This window comes from Buteo buteo, chromosome 6 (assembly GCF_964188355.1).
Source record: "Buteo buteo chromosome 6, bButBut1.hap1.1, whole genome shotgun sequence".
Lineage (NCBI taxonomy): Eukaryota > Metazoa > Chordata > Aves > Accipitriformes > Accipitridae > Buteo > Buteo buteo.
The window spans coordinates 6,020,182-6,041,077 of record NC_134176.1 but is presented as its reverse complement, the minus strand read 5'-3'; the positions used below and the strand labels follow the sequence as shown (position 1 = coordinate 6,041,077).

Here is a 20,896-nt window from a genome sequence, read left to right as displayed (position 1 = left end):
TCTGTAACACCATCCCACAGCATGCCATTGCTTCACCGTTCCTGGACTGTTTGGCTGGTAGGATCAGCCAAACAGCTTGCAAGCTTACTGTTGAGGAGTGGGAGGTGTACCTGCTGCTCGTTCAGAGCTTGTAGATCTCACGGGAAAGTGGGTGATGGATCAAATCGGGATATGCTATCACTTCACCACAAATCCCTGTTGTGGTTTAACCCCAGCCAACAACTAAGCACCACGCAGATGCTCACTCACTCCCCCCCCCCCCCCCGTGGGATGTGGGAGAGAATCAGAAGTGAAAAGGTAAAACTTGTGGGTTGAGATAAGAATAGTTTAATAGAACAGAAAGGAAGAAACTAATAATGATGATAATAATAAAATGACAATAATAATAAAAGAATTGGAATATACAAAATAAGTGATGCACAATGCAATTGCTCGCCACTCGCCAACCGATGCCCAGTTAGAACCCAAGCAGTGATCCACACCCTGAGCCAGCTCCCCCCAGTTTATATACTGGGCATGACATCACATGGTATGGAATACCCCTTTGGCCAGTTTGGGGCAGCTGTCCTGGCTGTGTCCCCTCCCAACTTCTTGTGCCCCTCCAGCCTTCTTGCTGGCTGGGTATCAGAAGCTGAAAAATCCTTGACTTGGTATAAACACTGCTTAGCAACAACTGAAAACATCAGTGTGTTATCAACATTCTTCTCATACTGAACCCAAAACATAACACTATGCAAGCTACTGGAAAGAAAATTAACTCCATCCCAGCCGAAACTGGGACAATCCCTTATATTTAACTCCAGCCTTATGATGTGGATGACAAATGTGGTCCATCGTAAGTGACTGGCTATCTTGAGCTAAGATTTGGATCAGGGTGCTGGGAAACAGAACTGCTTTAGTTGCAGTGGAGGACCTCTATTGGATGTGTGTTGGGGCTCACTGAATATGTGCATGCCCAGAGGGACTGTCCATCCTGTCCATCTGAGGTGTGGTGGGGTGGACCAGCCAGCCGGCTGGACGTGCATCTCCCCAAGCCCAGTGTGGTGTCTGCAACTCTCCTCCTGCCCAAAGACAGCTTCTAAAGGGGAGGTGGTGATATGACGTGAATGATTCAAGCATTTTTGGCCTGAATGAGCCTGTTAAAGTTGGGTCTAATGAAAGCTCAGCCAGCCTTCGGCGTCCTCCTATGATACTGTTCTGTGCCTTGGCCTGTTGGAGCAGCGATGTGATTTCTGTTATAATATGGTGGCACTTTATGAATGTATCTTGCTGCTGTCAAGCACTGACTCTCCAAGCAAGTCAGGGCTCTGCTGTCTCAGGAGCTGCCTTTTCCATTGCACAGTTTCCAAGGACTGGAGTTATAAATCAGAAGACAGAGGTCTCTGACCGGGGGAGGCTGCACAGCATCTGATCTGACACCACACCACTGGCACGGGATGAACCCACATTCATGTGGAGGCCATGTTGTGGCCAAAGACCGAAAGTGTAGCGTCCCGTGGAGAGAGCAGTGTCCAGTCAGAAAAGAGCTACAAGATGTCACAATGTCAAAAAAAAAAATAAAAAGGGACTTGCAGTGCTGACCTTCATCCCATCCCAGGCATTCTGCTCTTCTGCAGTGTTGGGCACAGTATACAATAAGACACAGAGCCTTTGCCTGGGAGGTGACTGTTCAACTCCAAAATCACCTCCAAATGTTCCTTAACCTGAGCCCCTTTCCATGGGAAATCATTTTCAGACAGCTGCCAGACTCCATGTGGGACTTGCCACCAGTGTGGAGCGGAGCACGTTCCCCCCCCGGAGGGGCCGATTTCTGCTGCGAATGGATCCATCACCCTGGTTCTGTGGATGGATGATTGCCCACGGTCACTCTGGTTCCTGTAGGCACCAAGCAGCCTGGTACGACGAGAATTACATTTCTGATTTGTATTTCCTTTTAGTAAGTGCTGTAGTAACACTTTCTGATGCACCAGATCCTGTCGCTTGGCTTCTAGTTTAGCCTGGTCTTACATGACTTCATGGGATGTACACAGAGGACTTCCCTCCCCCGCTTCATATGCTATAAATTTAGGGTGTTCATTCAAAATGCATTACAGCAAGTAGAAGGCATCATTCACGCTGCCTTGGCGTGATGCTGCGTGTCATTACCTCCCTGTCTGCCTCACTTCCAGGCATGAAGTATTTTTGTGCCATCGCTTTCCTGGAGCTCAGAGTCTAATCAGCAGTCTCCGGGTACCCGGCTCTCCTGCAACCTTCTCAGCGACCTGCCTTCCAAAGAGTGCCATAATTTCTGGAGTTTTTCTGGTCTTTAGGGGATAAAATCTGCCAGTGACAGAGGCCATTTGTTGACAGCAGGAATAAATCACTGGGAAGTGTAAGCACACTGGAAAATTACTGTACTACTAGCAAGATCCTACCATTTCCACGTTCTGTCCCCACTGGTTTGCTTTGCCCTTTGCTCATTCCCTTTCCCCTCTTTGTGATTTCCCTAGGGCCCATTCCCATAGGTCTACTGTGAATATCGCAGGTAGCTGGGAGAGGTTTTGGGAAAACCCATTTACTTTCTTCACCTGCCTAATTATTTCATTTTTCTTCCTTCTTCCCCAGCTGGATAAGGGTGATTTGCTCCACAGATTCTCAGCCTTCCCAGTTGTGAATTTTGCCATAAGTTGAGATGGGTATTGACCATTTTGGGCTTAACGTATAGTGTGTCTGAGTCTTCGGTCAGCTTCGTGTTGACCTTAGTGGACAGTAGGTGAGGCCTTATGTGAATTAAATGAAACAGCATCTTGTCATGGACCCTTCATTAGCACCGAGTACGAAGTCCAGGCAGGCACAGAGTGATGAGTAGCAGTTGGGTATCACCTCCTCCCTGGAGCCGGGCTTCTCCTGGCAGTATGCACAATTTTCCTTAAGTTATTGAAGGTATCAGTGGACACTACAGGTGTATAATGGGGCAGCACACCTGGGCAGGTCACATCCTCTGGTGGAAATGGTGCAATTCTGCTGAAGTTAGTGGAGTTTCCCCACGTAGGGAAAGGCTGAGTGTGGTCTGTTGTCCCACATTTCATGTTCCTTCCTGGAGGAGGAGTAAGATCAGGTTCAATTTCTGTCACAAGTACATGCTCAGAGCAGCTTTCTGAGCAGCAGAATTCTTCCCTCTTTAGTCCTTTATTTATTTGACAATTTGTTTCTCCTTGCAAACATTTGTTAAAAAATTTTCTGCATGTTCTGCCTTCAAGAATAGGTAATACAGTCTGAGTGGATGCTAATGGTAGGGAAAGGAGAATATATTTGTTTTTCCTTAACACCCTAGAGACTTTGATACTTAAAATAATGACCTCCTAAAGAGCACTTGTTTCTGAATAAGATCAAATTACTGTGATTTAATATTTGTACTGTATTAGCTTCACATCCAGATGGAGGTGTTACAGTAGGGGCTATTAAAATATGTAGGAAGAGGCTCTGACACAAGCAACTCACAACGGAAACAGAAAAGACCTACTAAATATTATATATTATACCCTTAATATTCCCATGGCAAGGACGGGAAATGGAATAACAGAGATTAATTTACTTGCCTGTGGTTATACAAGAAGTCAATTGCAAAGCTATTGAACCAGCATCAGGAACCTTAAGTCCCCATTTGGTGTTTTATCACAAGAGCATTGAATCACAGTGGGAATCGATGTTCCATTCTTGATGCAAGAGGAATGTGGGGTCAGAATTTTTCTGTTAGCAAATAAAAGCATGTGCATTTTCCTTTTGCGACTAACACTGGACAGTGCTCATGTTCCTAAGTATTTGCATGAAAATGAGGCTCTGAGATAATCAGATTTTATTTCTAGCATCTAATTGATGCTCAGGGCTTTGTGGTTTAATTACTAGAATAATTGTTTGCTGAAAAGAGAGTTCAATATCTTTTTTTTTCCTTTAAAGGTCAACTCCATCATTTTCATTTCCAACCATTTAGTACTTTATTGATCTTTATGTCATTTCATGAAGAGTGGTGCATCTTGCCAACCAAAATAAAGGCCAAAACCTGGAATAAGAAAAATACATTATTTTTCTTGAATACAAAAATGGAAAATACCCTATTTCAGCCTTGCTTGTTGCAGGCAAAACCTTCATACAGAATGCCCAGGAAAAATGATTCTGAAAATTACATTTGCTCTTTATGGAAGGAAAAAAGCAAACCGAGAATCTTTTCTGAACCTGATTAATATCAGACATAAACTGAAGTACAGGAAGAAATTTTGCAGTTTAGCTGCTGATTCTTTAAAGTAGATAAGGATGCGGGCTCTGTCAGGAGGGCAGGAAAGTCTATGTGGCTTGCATTTAGAGAGGGCTGAACGAGTGGGTTGAGTAGCTGCATGAAGAAATGCCCTCTCCTCTCTGTAGAAGGGAAGATCACGTGGCTTCAGCTGGAGATTTGGAAGGTATTTAGTCAAATAACAGGGACCGTTGTTTTGCTGCCATGCTGCAGCAAAAATGAGATGCTGTTAGAACAGAGGGATGCGTGAGGCATTCTCCATCTGCAGCCTCTCCGGCTTTTTCACTCCCCTCATCACAGTGATTTGACATTTAGTTTTAATTTGCAAAAATGTATCTGTCTTTCCCAGATTATGTGAAAGGGTGCTGGGATATGGAGCGGAAAATAGGCTTGTTGAAAAATGGGCATTAAAAGGTAGCATGGGACCGATTTCCATTTCGTGTTCTTTTTCTACAAGTATACAGGGTCAAATCCTACAGTTGTAGCTCAGGCAAAACCACCGGCGATTTCAGGGGGACTTGCTGCCAGAAAGAGCTAAAAGATTGGCTTAATGTAAGTACAAAGATCCTTGAACCATTCTGCAGCTTGGCTCCCGGTGTTGGTGGCATCAGATGGCACAGCTTCCCCACCGCCGCAGAGCGGCTCCGCGCCGTCATTTATCGCGGTTTGTTTTCTCTAGTCCCCAAGATGACTTGGGCAGATTGCAAACACAACACAGAGCCCGCTGACGGTAGGAAGAATTTATGTTCTAAGGCCACGTCCTCAGCTGCTGTAAATCAGGAAACGGCGAACGAAGGATCTCAACGTACCTTAAAGCTTTTTAAAAAATCTATCGTTAAGGTTGAGATGTGCTTACGGTGGAAGGGTAATGCTTCCCCCATAAGGCATTGCCCTGTAAATCTGCACATGTGTGTGGCTTGCCTGGCAATAACAGCCATGCCAAACGTTAAATCTGTTGGATTTCTATTCTGCCGTATTCTAGTTCTTGATATCTTTACCAAATTTTAACTGTTTGGACTGAAATTTTTCCATGGTGCTTGCCCCACACTTTTAAAGAAAATTTTAGCTAAAGGAGTTCACCTGCTCCAGTGTAGAAAGAGAGGGGAAAAATAAACCATCAATACTTTTTTTAGTGGAGACCTCTGAGAAAAAAATAATGGGCAATTAGAAGTGGTATCCTGCCTAACATGCAAAATGGAGCGTTTCTTTACTCATGAGTCTTGACTTTGCAGCTTTAATAACCTTTTTAAGACAGCTTTTTTGTGCTGTTTATTTACCTACCACCGTCTAAATATTACTACATAAAAGCAGCAATTGAAGAGCCATGTGTCCTATGAAAGAAAGCCTTCATGGGCTTCTTCAGTGCTTTTCTCAGGGCACTAATATATCTCTTCCAGAGTTTGTGCTAATCCCTGCGCTCTGAATTCTTGTAAAATTTTACAGTACAGACGTTTTACTCTGCCACCCAGCTGAAGTCCCTCTGCGGCTCCCCCTCCCGCAGCCCAAATCACACTGGGCTGGGATGGACTTGTGCAAGTGCCCTCATTGCTCACTGCGAGGACCAGGTGAATGGTATTAACCTGGACTCCCGTAACGCAGACAATGGATTAAAAATCTCCAAAGAGCAACAAGATGAACCCAAAACTGCCGTGAAAGCACTACCCCGCTTTGTGCGTGCTGCTTCCCTTGGAGAGGAGCTGAAGAAGAAATGCAGCGTGAAGACCTTCTGGCAGGCTTGGAAGCCCTTGAGACCCAAATCAGGGTTTGCTGTCTGTTTTGTCTCTGCCAAGGGAACACAGGCGCTGGGGTTTTGAATGGAGATTTTCACCATTGCCTATGAGGCCACACTGTATTTGCTTTTAGCCTCAGGATATTAGATCTTGCAGTCATGGCACATTTAGGTTGTAGAGCGGCCATTGCATTTTAGGTCTTTTTAGGTGTTTTTAAGGTATTTCTCTTTCTCTCCTTGGTTCAGTAAGACTAATGGTATGGAGGCTGGACTACAGAGGGAGGGACAGAAGATAGTATCGCAGTCAGAGCAGGAATTAGGCAGCTTCTGTATGCAGTAAATCACAATACACGTCAATAGTAGTATTGTGTGTGCTCCGTTCCAGGTCCTCTGGCTTCACCGCCTTCGTGCTTCCTCCTTCACCCTCACCCATCTTGTCTCTATGCTTTGCGCTTCTCCCAAGTGAAACTTTCTGTTTGAAAACATCCAGGCAATTTGGTGCAGGAGCCTCCCTGCTAAGTGAGGCATCAGAGTTGCTGAGATGTCTGTATTCAGCAGAAGAGAAGGACTTCTTCAGAGGAAAAATAAGTCTGTGTGTTGCTCTAGGAGCTGTGCCAGGGCAGAGTGGTGGAGAACCTGGTCCAGCATGTGCTCTGGCATTTCCATAAGCAAAGTTTGCATTTCCTCACCCAGAGTGCATGCAGCTTTTGGACACAGTGTGATACAGTAAATGTTTAATCATACAACAAATTGTGACAGCCAATTCACTGTAACGTCCTGCTGATGCCTTTTACTCTTAGGATAGCGAGAGTTTTTCTACCTTGGCTTTGTTTTAACATCTTGCGCCTGTCTGGGATCACTTAGGGAGAAACAAATAGTTTGTCTATGCCAACAAGTGTTTCCAGGGCACCGCAGAAGAACTGCGTTTACAGAGAAATGCAAAGGCACAAGGGCAGTGCCTTTGCCAGCCTCAGCAGGTGGCTACTTGGTGCGGGCAGATCAAAGTGGAAAATGGCTTAAAAAGTGCAAGGGAAAAGGAAAAGGAGAAACCTGACTTAATGCCATGGGGAAGGCAGTGTCAAAAGGATTGGTAAGGTCAGGGAAGGAGTTTGGAAGCCCATTTAACGTCTGTTTTCTGGGTGAGCGTGGCGAGTTGTCCTCCACATCTCCCTTTCTCTCTGAAGAGTTTTGGGTAGGTCATGGCAGGCAGCAGTGTGCAGCCAGGCTTGGGTTGTAGCTGGGCAGACAGGGAAAAGGTTGTAGTTGGTACAGTTAATAAACCAGACAGTTGCTTGCTAACTGTTAAAGTTCACTTTGTTAATTCAAAGTTCACCCAACAAAATTTTTTTTTTCTGAAAACTAAATGGTAATTGTCACTTTGATGTTTGTTTGATTATCCAGCTGTTCAAGTCTTCTTGAGTTGGGCATGGGGGGAAATGCATTCATCAAAATTCCCAGCAAGTAGTTTTTCTTCTGGTATTAAAAATATGCTGCCTTCTAACCAAATGCTATTTTCTGTATTATTTATTTGTGCCAGTAAGTAAATTGGCAATTGCGTTTTTTAAGGAAAAGGAGCCGATGCAGCCTTGTGCCATTAACTTGTCAGAGCTGAGCAGATGAAGCACAGAGCATTTCTGCAAAGTTGTTCTTACTAGTCTCATTTAAAGGAAAGTCTCACCTGCAAAAGAAAGGGATGAAATCTGTAATGTAATAGGGCAGATTGCTTGGAGTATATAGACTGATTTAAAGTAATTGATCTTTTCTTTATTTTTTACACTTTAACCAGCTCTCCTTTGCTGGAATGAGGAATACAGCTTGGAAATTGCGCATGTAAGTGAGGGAAGAGGCAAACGAGCTATAGCAAATGGCTTGCTCTGATGTACATAAAGGAGATTGAATAGGTGCTTTGGAGGACAGTAACATCCCATTTTCTCACTGCAGAGGCTTACACAGGTAGCTGCTCTGGCAGCGGGGTCTCTAGCAAAGTCTAAACATCAAGGACGAAGTTTGCGCCTCCTGACTGCCACCGGTTGTCAGCCCCAACCAGAAGCAACAGCAGACCCCAGCCATCTCATGTCAGGGAACGGGAAGAGCAGGGTAGCGGGCAGGCATGGAAGAGGCTGTGCTGAATTCAGCTGCAAGGTGCAGTCACGTTTCACTGTACCGTGACCTACACAAAACCTCATGTACAATTTCCACACTCTTGCAAATATGCCAAGCTGGCCTTTTCTTGCCTTACAACTACCGTAGCCATTGGGGGGACGAAGACCTTGTCCTGGCCAGAGGAAGGCAGAACAAACCCAACTGGCAGGCACCGCCAGTGTGTAAAAAGAGCTGCTCTCCTTGCTCCTTGGCTCCATCCACCTGCATCTTGTCCCACACACAGATCACTTGCGGTGGGAACAGTCGTCTGCTGCAGTGGGGGCTTTGTCCTTAAACAGCTTCTCTGGTTCCTGAGATAGGGAGGTCTCTGATTTCAGACAGACGTGAAAGCAATTAACGGTAGCTGTTAGATCAAAATCTTTGCATGCCCTAAGCGTATTGGGGTGACTGATATTTTCTGATTTCACAGAATGAAGCTTGATGCAGCTCTCTCAGCCTATTGCATTTAAGGAATTGCAGATGTACTGGTCAGGTCAGGTTACCTGAGCTCCAGGTTAGTTCTTAACCATAAAACCATCCTTCAGTCCTTTTCTCTGCCCTTTGGAGAGTGTATAGGAGTTTAGGTGCCACATTTTCACCACTGGTCTGGTGGTCGTGGTGGAGAATTATTAAAAGAGATGATGCTGGATGTACCTTCATCAGTATCAAGATGAACTTCCGGAATGAAGATGTAAATGCTGGATTTGGAAATACAGCAAGATGCACTGGGCAGATTATGTGCCGGTTTTGCCATGGAAAAACACAATTGCTTTGGACAATGATTAAAAAAAGGAATATGATTAAGAAGAGCTGGTAAGATGAAATTAAAGTGACAAGATAAAGCAGCAGGGCATCCAAGAGGGGAAGGGCAAGACGAAACTGATGGCAGGAGGGCATGAATTATTGATTGAAATCTCCACCAGAAGGTAAAGTCTTTGCATTTTCTTGTCTGGGAAGGGAGAGAATGAATGAGAAGTGAACAGAATTATTAAGCAGCTTTATCATTGCATTGGAGTGGATAATTAGGCAATTAGGATTACTAAAAGTTGGCAAAGCATGAAGCCCAGAGGACTTGACTTGTGCTCCTGATTTCAGAGGGGGGTGGTGAGGGAAGCGGGGAAAAGCCTTTGGCGAGAGATTTGATGGTGCGTTATGGTGAGTCTTAAAGAAAGAGCCTGGCTCTGGCAGCCCATACCCTGCAGTTTCCAGAACAAAAGGGGGTTCAAGAGACCTGGCTAATAAGAAAGAACTTATCTGAAGATGGACAGTCCTCAGAACAGCGACAAGAAGTGACATCATGAGTGAAGGCCACCGGTAAGGGTTCAGGGAAGGAGAGCAGAGCAAGTTGGACTCGATGATCCTTATGGGTCCCTCCCAACTTGAGACACTCTATATTCTGTGATTCTAATAATGGTACATGTGGCCCCACTTTTTTTCTGTGGTGGGGATGCACAGTAGCCGTGGGAGTTACTGTGTAGTAAATGTTTTGTGTGCTTTTTCCAGATCTTTGCCCTCAGTTAACATCCCCTCTCCTTTCAGGTGAGTTGTTTGTAGCGAGACTTTGCAGGGCCATAAGCTGAGGATGCTGCGAGATCCCTGAGCAGAGCACCAAGAGGTCAGACTCTTCCCGAGGAGGAAAGTGTCAGACTGCGGTTTAGACTTGTAGTGAATATGGTCTGTCATGCTACATTAATTTAATTTTCTTTGGTCAGAAGCAGCAAATACTGGATTTTTCCCTGACAGAAATCACGCAAACGCTTTGTTGTCAGAGGATCATTCCAGCTGAACTTGCAAGCAGCTTCCAAACCTCTTCCTCTTTGATTCTCCATTGTAAATTATATCTGATCACCCCCTCTGTAAAGAGGAGCTCCGCAAAAAACAATTGAGCAGCTTGGGTAAGCTAGCTGAATCTATTCTTGTAGGGGATGCAAAGCTGTAGAACACAGTGGAAAGGATAGGGATGGGAACACAAGAGCCATCTCCCAGGAGGATTAGTTTGGATTTATAGCATTAAAGAGTTCAGTGGTGAAAGGAGATGTTGGGCCATCCAGTGCCATGTACCACAGACCCTCAGATGTCACCTATTGCCCCTCTCCTGAGCCTTCAGCCTGCATCTGGCAAAATCTGAACTTTCAGAAAGGTTTCACTCACGGGACTTTTTGACTGTCCCTTTGGACCAGGTTCTTCCAAGGAAGAGCCAGGCAGGCACCACAGGCTGCTGCTTACCTCTGCAAATTAGCCTAACTTCTTTAGTCGGCATCGTGGCTTCCTAATAGCTGGCTGCACATTTTGAAGGGGAAAGCTGGGTAAAAATGGCTAAAAATAGCACGGTGCATCTGTAACTGTCTGAATTCATCCTGGGCTGCTCTGACGCCAATGCCAGACAGCCATGCTCCTCCTCTATGCTCCTGACCTGCTTAATCTTAAGCTATATGTTATTTAAAATTAATTTGCAGTGATGCAGACATTATATAAATCACTGAGGAAATGTCAGATTACGTATGTAATTTTCAGAAGTGCTCATCTAACTTAGCTTCCCATGAAACCAAGGGATCAAAGTTAAGCCGAGGCTGAGAGTTTGGACTAGTCACCGTCCTTAAAATGCCATGGAAGACAAGCCAGCACTGCAGACACGTGTTAGTGATTTCACACCCAGAGACTGTTGTCATTTGTTCAGGACATTCAGTGATCAGGGAAGGAAAAAAAAGGGGATGATGAAAAATACATGGACTAGAGTATTTGTTTCTAATTATTTCCTTGGCCTTATTGGCAAGTCATCTAGTATTCTCAGAGAGTGTTGCACTTTTATGAGAAGATGCCATCCACAATGTTCCTCTTCCAAGACCAAGTTCAGAATATTAATTATGGATAATGATGCATAATTAGAGTCTGAAGTCCAGAATTAATTGACGGTAGCTATTTAGCATAGATATCAATTCCAACTTGAAAAAGTGCTTTATCTCCTACCCACACCCCGTAGTGTCCACATATGGGTGAATAATTGGAGCAGTAAGCGCTCAGTTTTAATGACAGAGGGGCTTGTCACCTCCTCAAAGGTGTTAAAACAGTTTTTTGCATTAGTGACATTAAAAGTGTTTGTAACTTACGGTAATCCGGTGCTCCTTGACTTGTCATGGCCCCAGCCCGACAGAACCAGGGGGTCCAGGACCATGGCTGCGGCTGCTCCGCACCCTCCACTCCTGCCCAGGAGAGCTGGACCCGCTGCTGCTGCACGTCGGTGCAGTCCTGCCAGGACATTGAAGGGCCAGCCAGGTTTTTGACCTCCTGCTGCCCTAACCTCCTGAATTTGGGACCATTATTTTCCTCTAGCACAGGTCAGAGGCTGTCAGCCAGCTTGCGACTGCATTAGCGCGTCTCTCGGAGAGGTGCCCAGCCTGGGAGAAATCACGTTGTGGTGTTTTTTCTGTGGCTTGGGTTGATTCACGAAGGCATCTGACATGTGCTCTACATGGCTGAAAACAAGGTTGGTTTTAATAATAAGCAATTGTATAAATAGCAAATAAAGATTTGTACTATAGAGTCAGCGGGTCCCAATGGACATGCTGCTGTTGTTTTGTGGAGCAGGAGGGAATGAAGTCAGAATTTGTGTCCATTGAAAATAGGTAGTAGAATATTATTAGATCAGTCCCTGCCTCTGACTTGTCAGAAATACTCCGGAGTTCATTGCTGCTTTAGAGACACCGTTGTTCAGCTGCAAGAAAGTGGGTCGACTATTGATGAGATTACCGATCCCGTATAATTATTGTGAAAGACATGTAAAAATAGGCTGTGTGCTTAGCTTGAGTTAGGGCCAACTGAGCATCATAGCGTGTTTAACCGGCTGTGTGCACGCACTGCGTGTACACCTGTAGCTGCCTGGATGTGCATGGAGGACCTCAGTCCAAAGCCCCAAAATGTGCACCGTGGTTTTGAAGCTGTGGCTGTTACTGTGTGACTGTGGGTCACTGTCACCACTCCTTCTGGCAGCCTGGAGTAAAACACGATAGCATCGTTAAATGTGAGAGCCATGAGAAGGTTCTTTGGGAAGAATTTTGGGATGAATCCCTTTGGTTTGCAATATTTGTGTTTTTAAGCAGAATCTTCCCAGTGTTTGGTCTCTCCTGTGCCTGTCAGCAAGGCAGCAGCACAGGGGCTCTCCTTGCAAGCCTAAGTGATGTTTACACCCAGTATTTGTTCTAGTGTTACATCTAGAAACCCAGCTGAGAAACCTAGCCCAGGGGAACCATGTGTTTCCTTCCTCTCTGGTATTCCACTGGGAGTGACATTGAAGGCATGCAGGCTTGGACTGGCAGAGGAAGATGACGATGGCACCTTCATAAATTGAGTTTATTACAGCTTAGTCCATGCAGGTCAGGACTAATGGTGGGAAGAGTTCATAAAAGAAGACCTCTTGTCCTCTTCTAGTGCTGTGGGTGTCTGTCTCCTGGATAACTAATTTTTTTCCTTAGCTACCTGTCAGAGAAAAGTGAGTTTGCGTGTATGCTCCTGTGCCTGTTTCACACTTTTTCACTTCTAGGTAATTTGGGATCCATCTGTTTGGAAAGTGTTATGCTACTAATAGTTAAAAAGGGATTATTCAAATCACTTTGAACTTGTTAAAATAATGCAGCTTAATTCAGTGATGCTGACGTCTGGTCTGAGTCTTGCTACTTCCTAGCTGCTGTGCTTCTCTGTATTGTATCTGACACATAAAACTGTCATTTACTGATGGCCCTACTGCTGCACCCTCCCCACTCACAATAAGGCTCTCATTTCAGAAGGGTGGTTACCCTGAGTGCTATACGTGCGTGTGCAGACTAATACTGCTAATGCAATCTTTGAAGGGAGCTTCTGTAAGAAAGCAGGCTTGGAAATAGGGTCTCACTCCATAAACGGTGTGTTACGTTTGGGATTTAATGCATCCTGGGAGAACTATCCCTCAGAAGGACAATGGTGCATCCAAGAGTCCCCTTGTGCCTGTCACGTTGTCCTCCTGGAGAAATGGGGATCCTTGACTAGGGCTTAAAACACAGTTGCCGAACCCTGAAAAAAGCAACATTTAACTGTTTACATGCCTCTTTCCTATGAGCAGGAATTTGTTAAAATATTAGCAGGTCTCTCAAAGGCAGAGCATTTTCTCTTCGGTGCAATGCAGACAAATCCAGTCACCTGTGGAGTTAATGAGTCGTGCACCCGCTGCAAAGCGCTTGCAGTTCTTTGAGATTAGCTGAATATTTCATCCCAAAGTACATGCCATTAAAGACTTTCAATTCTTGGGTATCATATTTCATAGGACTTATATTGACTGTTAGGAAATGAAAGTCTCTGTGATGGCAGTATAAATTTACTTGGTTTAGTAATTTAGCACCTCCAGTGCTATCCCAGTCCTCTGGTGACTTCCCAGAGCAGGCAGTAGCTGCTTCCAGAAAAGCAGGGGAATAAAAGACAGGGAATAATACTTTTTTAGGCATCATTACAGGCTATGCCAAATAGAGGGAAGAATACCTATGTGGAGGAGGGCAGTGGAAGGGGATAGCCATGCTGTAAGGTTTTCTCCTTGTCAGACATCCCAGTGTGTGTATGAGAAGGGCTGGGTAAAACCCCACAACCTGAAATACTGTTTTTCGTCTTCCCTTTTTAATCGCTCTGAAGATGTGAATTGCACAGGCAAAAGAGAGCTTCTTGCCTGCCAACTCACTTGAAGAGTTTCTGGTGTTGATCTGCTGCATTTGGTCTCTTTCATGAACGAGAAGAGAGGAAATCTAATGAAAAGTGTTATCAGCTTGTCAAGTTAATTAGTGTCTATTTTAATACTATCATTATCCTTCATTACTAATTAATATAACATAAGTAACATGATTACAGCTTTTTTGTCTTATTTTTCAGTGAGAAGCTGGATGGAGAAGCTGAAAGATAAGGTAGGAGACTCAGTATTTCAACTACTTTAAAAGCAAAAACATTTTTACTTGCAGGAATAAATAAACTCTTGTCAGTGCAGTTCTTTATCTCTACAAAGACAGTTGAGAAAGGGCTTAAAATTGTCTCTGGGAGGCAAATGAACCAGATACTGTTGTTGTATATAGTGGTGTAAATCCACAGTACATCCCTGATGAGTAGTAACTAAGAGCAGTAGGAGGGTCAGAGGTGTTTGATAGACTTCTCTGCACTAGAAAATGACCTGCTCTTCAGACTACCTGAGTTACTTTTTTTATTGCCCTCTCTAACTTACCTCCACCCCTTTTCTCTAAGTCCTAAGCTTGGTTCTGGATCCAAATCAAGAGGATCTGGTGATCCTCACTGGTGAAAGGCTGCGTGCCCCGACGGCACCTCTGGACAAGACCTTTCCTGCCTCTACGTGCAAGAAGAGCTGCAAATTCCTGGAAAGAAAAAGAGCGAACACAGGAAGACTGAAAAGATAACAGACCCTGATCTTTTCTCCCCAGCATTACAGGGTGGTGGTACACGAAATGAAGAGTTGTGCCAGCCACAGGCAGTGATGACTTCTTAGGGTCTGCTGCCCTAGAGCAAATATTAACTTTTTGAAATGGTTGTGAAGCCTTCCAAATGTTGTGTTCATGATGGCAAAGCCATGAAGCTAGAAATGAGGTGACAGTAATGTTTTAAGACAAGAACAATTTGTGACTCAACAGGGCTTGGAAATTCTTGAACAGGATCAGAGTCAATAGACAAAAAAAACACCACAAGGAATAATGACTTAATAGGAAACTCCAGCCCGTGAAAATACATCTCTAAGCTTAAGCAGATTGTCACCCAATGAGCTCAGCCTTCCCATGTGATCCCCACCAAATTCCGGCAGCACCTTACCGTCAAGTCTGAACAGAGAGATGGGGTCTGGGTATCTGTTTTCCAGGACTGGGGAGTGGAAGGGTTTAAGGTGGGTTCCTGCCCAGCCCGTGTTGAGTTGCTTTTCTGCCTACAATAGGAAGGAGGCATGTCTAGTACGATCTATGCTCATAGCAGAGCACCTTGGCCTGGGATTCAGCCAGAGCGAACGCTGAAAGGACAGAGAATGGTTTTCCCGATGAAGGTAAAAAGCAGACACCAAGACTGGTTGAGTGCCTGGAGTGAATGTAACGTGCATGGGTCACCTGCTCATGCCAGACCTACCCCAGCCAGCACAACACAAGCTCAGGGACATCAGGTACCTTCTCACTGAGGCCGTAGCTTTCACTTCTTTCCTCTTGGCACCTTGTTGGCTACCTCTGTCCTTCCCCGTTGCGGAGGGGGGGGGCACGTTCCAGTCTCCAGCAGAGGTGTTCTGTAGAGTCTGAACCTCTTGCAGGTAGATGTTGGACTGCACGGCAGTGCCCAGCACACCCATTGGTATAACTGAGGGTCTGCTAGTGTCCCCTTAAAAGAGAGACTCGGCCCTGAGCCATCTCCCTCCTCTGGGGAACGGCAGATGTGCGGAGGCAGATCGTTCACCTTGTTCACGGTTTCCCTTAGAAAAGCCCAACGAAAAAACACTCCCCCACCCCAACCAAATCACTTGCAAATAAACCTGCTCTCCCCATTTCCTCCTCTTCCTTGTTGAGTTTATCAGCATCAGTCATATGTGCCCCTGTCATATGCTTTTGGCAGAGCCCTGTCCCCTCTATTTTACAATCCCTCCATCCAGAAGAGGATCCTGGCACATGATGGCCCCTTCCCTGAGAGATGTGTCCTGCTGTGTCCGTCAGGGCTGCTTTGCTGGGAGAGGGAAGGCTGTGGGGAGCATGGGACCGGGAGCATGGGTCAGTGACAGATTTATGTCCGGTCTCCTGCAAACACTGTGCAAATGTTGCATTTGGTATGCCGAATAACAGACATGAGGTTCCTCTGAAGTCCTTTGTTGGTTATCTCAAAGTCCAGTGGAGCCAGAAGAGTCATGGTCATGGATTGAGTGTATTAAAAGCATCCCTAGGATCTGTAAAGAAGCTGCGTCTTCCCCATGGGCAAGGGGTAGAAAAGTGGCTTCGGAGCTGCCTGTGAAATGGGGTAGGTGCAAGTGCAGAAGCTCTCGTGAGTTGGGCTGTGTGACACAGAAGGGCTGCGAGAACACGTCCTGGATCTGCTTCACACTGCAGACTTTTGGGGTAGAAATCGTCAGTCCAGCTGTTAGGGGAAGCCTGTAAAAGGGCATGGGCTGGCCAGGTGTGATAAAGGCTCACGGACGGGGTAGAGAGTTCACTGTATTAAAACCAGTGATTTCTGATACGGAAACTCAGCTGGGCAGCAGCTAAAAAGCCGTTTCCAGTCTCTCCTCACCACCCACGCCAGCAGCAAAGTTCCAGAAATAGAAAAACCCACACTGCGCTAATTAGGTCACCCAATTAAGGCACCTTAATTGCCTCGCGGAGATACAGTCTCTTAGCTGTGTTCTTACTAACCTCCTTTTTTTGGGAACTGGGGTGAAGGCATGCAGCCCCCCTCTGAGCATGTGTGCTGAGCGGGGCCGGGTTTTCTGGGAGGGCGTTCAGGGAACCTGCACAATGCAGCTGAACATCCCTTAAGCCTTGGGATCCAGGCACAAAGGTGTTACTATTTAAAGCACCGAACAGCATCTGGAGGGGTTTGGGAGAGCAAAACAGCCCTTGTTAGCATTGTATCTGCCCTAGATGAAAGCAGTTATTTTTATTCTCCAGGTAAGTGTATGAAGCCAGGGCAGTGTGCACTGAATAGCTTTCCCCCTGCCCCGACTCAGTGGATTATGGCAGAAAAGCAATTACGGTGTGAGCATGTGTTGTTAAGCTGCGTTGCAATTTGGGAATGCAGATGAAGATGAGTAGTTGTAAGCAATGGACTGAGGCTTGCTAAGAGCTGTCTGATAGTCCTCTGAATTGCACATGTGTCCCTTGGCAGGTGTAAAATCTATTTTGGGGGGTGTAGATGGCAAAGGGTAAAGCTGTAGTGCCACAGCAGAGGACTCTGTTGCTGCAGAGTGAACAAAGGCAGCGCTAATGAGGGAGGGAGCCAGGCTGTACCTGCCTCCCTTACTCCACTGAGTCCCCCAGCCTGAATTAGGTAAGGGTGCTGAAGAGGATGCTGAAGCAATCTGGCACTTTAAAACCTAAGTTAATTTTAATTTAAAACAGTAAAATATAAAGTAACAAGCACTCGGGACTATTTTCCAAAGGATTTGAAATGTTTAAAAGTGTAATTTTGAATTAGTCATGCTATCTATATTATTTTTTAATGGGCAATGCAAACCTACAGATCACCGCAATTGAATTAGAGCTGATTTACGTTTGCTGTGCTTCCCTCAAGGACAGCTGAAGGTGTGTGTGCCCTCCCTCTATGTCATTGTCCTGCTCATGCAAGTGACCCCTTCTCATGCAAAGTGAAAGCGTTTGGCTCAAAGATTTTGAGTACGAAGCCGAGGAGGCTGAGGCTGGGCTGGACAGGGAGAGGGCAAACTGCTGCTTCTTCCTGCAAAAAGTGAGCACAGCCTGGCTCGGCATTTCAGCTCCTTCGGAGACCCAGCTGCAGGTGTCGGGAGCAGCTTCTGCCATCCCCGTGCTGAGATGTGACATTAGTGTCCCAGGGCATTGGCTTCCCCATGCAACGTGTCTCTGTTTGGGGAGCACGGGAGCAGTGTAATACTCTTTACTGGAGGCGTATTTAGCAGTTTGGCCACGGTGAAGACATACTCCGGCAATCAGAGCTGGCCAGGAGGAGGTTGGGTCCCTTTCCCACCCACCTCCCACGACGGAGGTCGCAGCCGTTTGGTTTTTTGGTTTTTTTTTTTTTCTCCAAAAACAGCTCCTCGCCCCTTCTGCCCGCTCCCCGGCTGGTGCCTGCCCTCTCGCCTGGTGGGTCTTTCTTACACCCCGTCTGCTCTGCCTGCTCCTGCCGCCCCCAGGGCTGCGGCACGGAGAGCTGCGGGCAGCGGGATGCCGAGGCACTCGTCACCGTACCGCTCCGCACCGCACTGCTAGTCCAGATTCGTGCCGAAAAGCGTAATGGCAGCTTTTGACTGTCCGGATTGAGCTCTGTTGAACGTGGCCAGACATATACCTGTGTCTTGATTTATGCTGGCAGCACCTGGGGAGCTCGGAGCAGCACTCAGCGTACTCTACCCAGCATGTAGTGAAGCTGTTTGGGTGTTCACAGGTCTTTGCTGTGGCTCGGGATTGCCTGCCCTTGGCAGTTGAGGTTTTCCTTTACGTGCACACCTGTATTGAGAGACATTCCATCCCAGCACTTGCAACTGCACCAAAATCGCTCCCTCTCCTAAAGGCGGGCAAACACTGCGATGTCTCAGCTATCGTAAGGAAGTATATGTTAGCAAAAGCTGATGGTGAGCGAAAGCTCCTGTGGTGCTTACCAGCTTGGTCCTGGAGTGGGGCTGGTTGGGGGCTTGCTTAGGAGTCCTGGAAGCAGGGCTCATCTGATGCAGGCGGGTGATAGGGACTGAAATACAATAAACTTTGATGAAAGCAGCGTAGGGATATATTGCAGTCCTAGACTGGTGCAAAACAGCTCTGAAAGGATGGTCTTGTGAGTGCTGCTCTGCTTCTCTTTTCTGCATAGGCAGGATACATGTCGGGGATGCTGGTTCCTGTAGGAGTCGGAATAGCCGGAGCTCTCTTTATCCTAGGAGCACTCTACAGCATTAAGATTATGAATCGCCGAAGGAGAAATGGCTCAAAGAGACATAAAAGAAAGGTACGACAACCGCAAAGGAAAACCCCAATCCCACCCACTCTCATTTTGGCTGTAGAGAGAGTGCAGCCTGGTTATGGTTATGGTTTGTCTGGGTTGAAGCGCCTGGGACCTCTCAGTTAGAGTATGGGGGGGATCCAAATGCTCTTCATTTCCTTTTTGCATGTGGAGCTCTTCCATGTTTCTTTTCTTCCCCTAGCAGAGGGAATTTAACAGCATGCAAGACCGAGTCATGCTCTTAGCTGACAGCTCCGAAGATGAATTTTGAATCGAACTGCAGTGCCCTTGTGATAGCCCGTGACTTTTAAAAGGAGGGAGGGGGAGAAAAAGAACAAGCGACTTTCTGCTGCATCGCTGCTCTCCGCCGCCCCGAGCCACCGAGCAGTGGTCGGTACCACCCCGGCGAAACGGCATGCTATGCTCTACGTGTACCACGCAGTGATGTTTGTTTTGATACAGTAGTGAGATTTCACATTTGCACCCGGCGCCTCATTCAGATCCACAGCGCGTCTTGTTACAGCTGGAGCTGATCCATATGGATGATTATTTTCCTATTACCCTGGTGTACTGTTTTGGTCCTGGCTGGCAGTAATCTAATCATAACAATAGCTCTCACCTAACCCGGGAATGGAAATCTTTACTGTGAATGACTTCTGTCCAATTTGTTAATTTTAAATGTTACATTACCTGAGCTAGAGTTCATTAGTGCTAAGATTAGCTGCTCTGCTTAATTAATGAGTTATGCACTTGAACTGTATCCCTTGCCACCTGAGAAGTGCCCATGTACAGTGTTGTTGATACAGTTTGAAGCACATTTCTGCACTCGGTTCCCCGACTCTCACCCCTTCTTTCTTCCTTCAGCTCTGCTCCACGCTTCTGGGAGACACACAGGAATGGCCTCAACACTCGATTCACAACAAAAATCCTAGTCCATTTTCAACCAGCACTGTCCGTTACAGCACAATAAATACCAGCGCTCACCTACTGACGGATAGTCTTGCATGGATCTCTTAGCTTTTGTTCAGTGTGCAAGTAGGTGAGAGAAGAGGCAGGTCAGAGGTTTCTTCGGCTTCTGCCTCCTGTTTGAAGGACACTAGTTATTGGTTCATCTCTTTCACAAGGCTGCATTCGCACAGAGATGAAAGCGGAGCATCTGTCTCCTTTAGCCGCTGGAAAGAATTGCATTTTCAGCCCCTGAAAGCTGAAATCCCTTTGGGGGATCGGGGTGGGTCTTCTCTCCAGACCACCAAATGCAGAAAGGCACCGAAGGCTGCGGAGCGGCTGACTGTCAGTGTCGAGGGATTCGTGGCTGATAGTCGGCGGCCGCAGCTGGAGAGATGTCTGCTATCGGGAGGTGGAATGGTCACACTGGGAACCCTTGGCCATGGGGGAAAAGGTGAAGCTGTAGGACAAATGGCTGCAGAAGGTTGTGGAGGTGAAGCCCGGGGGTGGCAGGGGGTGAGGGCAAGCTGCCGTGCTGCCTGGGCCGCTAGCACCGTGTTGCATAGGGAGACAGCCAGTGTCTGAGATGTTACGGGAAGCGAGCAGGGGAAACTAATGTCGCTTTGCACAGAAATGCTGTCAAAATAGCTAGAAAAAGGGCTGCGTTACTTTATCTCTGCTTCTGGTTGTGAAATGACTTCAATCTGACATTTATGCAAAACATCCGTGTTCCTGAGGTGGGAAACGCTGTTCTGTGGGGAATCATCCTTCGTACGAGGAACAGCGACTGTTGCCGGAGGAGACCTGATTAGACAAACAGGGCCAGACCACACATCTACCGAGACTGAATCCCACTGAGCCTTCAAAGAAGTGGAAGGGAGGAGAGTTTGAGGGGGGGGGGGGGGAAGATGCAAGATTTCATTCCTTGTAAAGGTGAAAAGATGTCGATGATAGTAAGCAAATGTCTCGTGGGTACGTGGGTGGGTTTGCAAGGTAGAGGCGACCTTTGGAAGAACCTCCTGAAGGAGAGTCCTCTCTTGAGAGGGTCAGGGCCTCCTCTGGACATTAAGTCATCAGATGTGATGTTCAGTTCTAAACAAGCAGTGCTCTTCAGAGCCCAGGTACTTTCCTCTAGGCCTTACCCACAC

General features: G+C 46.4%; 1 protein-coding gene across 1 annotated transcript in view; it reads left to right on the top strand.

The window, feature by feature from the left end:
* ARMH4 (armadillo like helical domain containing 4) overlaps window positions 1-19,769 on the top strand; it is a 68,519-nt gene extending 48,750 nt beyond the window's left edge. Inside the window, exons 6-9 of the mRNA XM_075031033.1 lie at window positions 14,028-14,059; window positions 15,085-15,189; window positions 18,675-18,809; window positions 19,006-19,769. Of these exons, the coding sequence (XP_074887134.1) occupies window positions 14,028-14,059; window positions 15,085-15,189; window positions 18,675-18,809; window positions 19,006-19,074 (341 nt within the window). The 3' untranslated portion in view covers window positions 19,075-19,769. The remainder of the gene's footprint in view (window positions 1-14,027; window positions 14,060-15,084; window positions 15,190-18,674; window positions 18,810-19,005) is intronic.
* The last annotated feature ends 1,127 nt before the right edge of the window (window positions 19,770-20,896 follow it).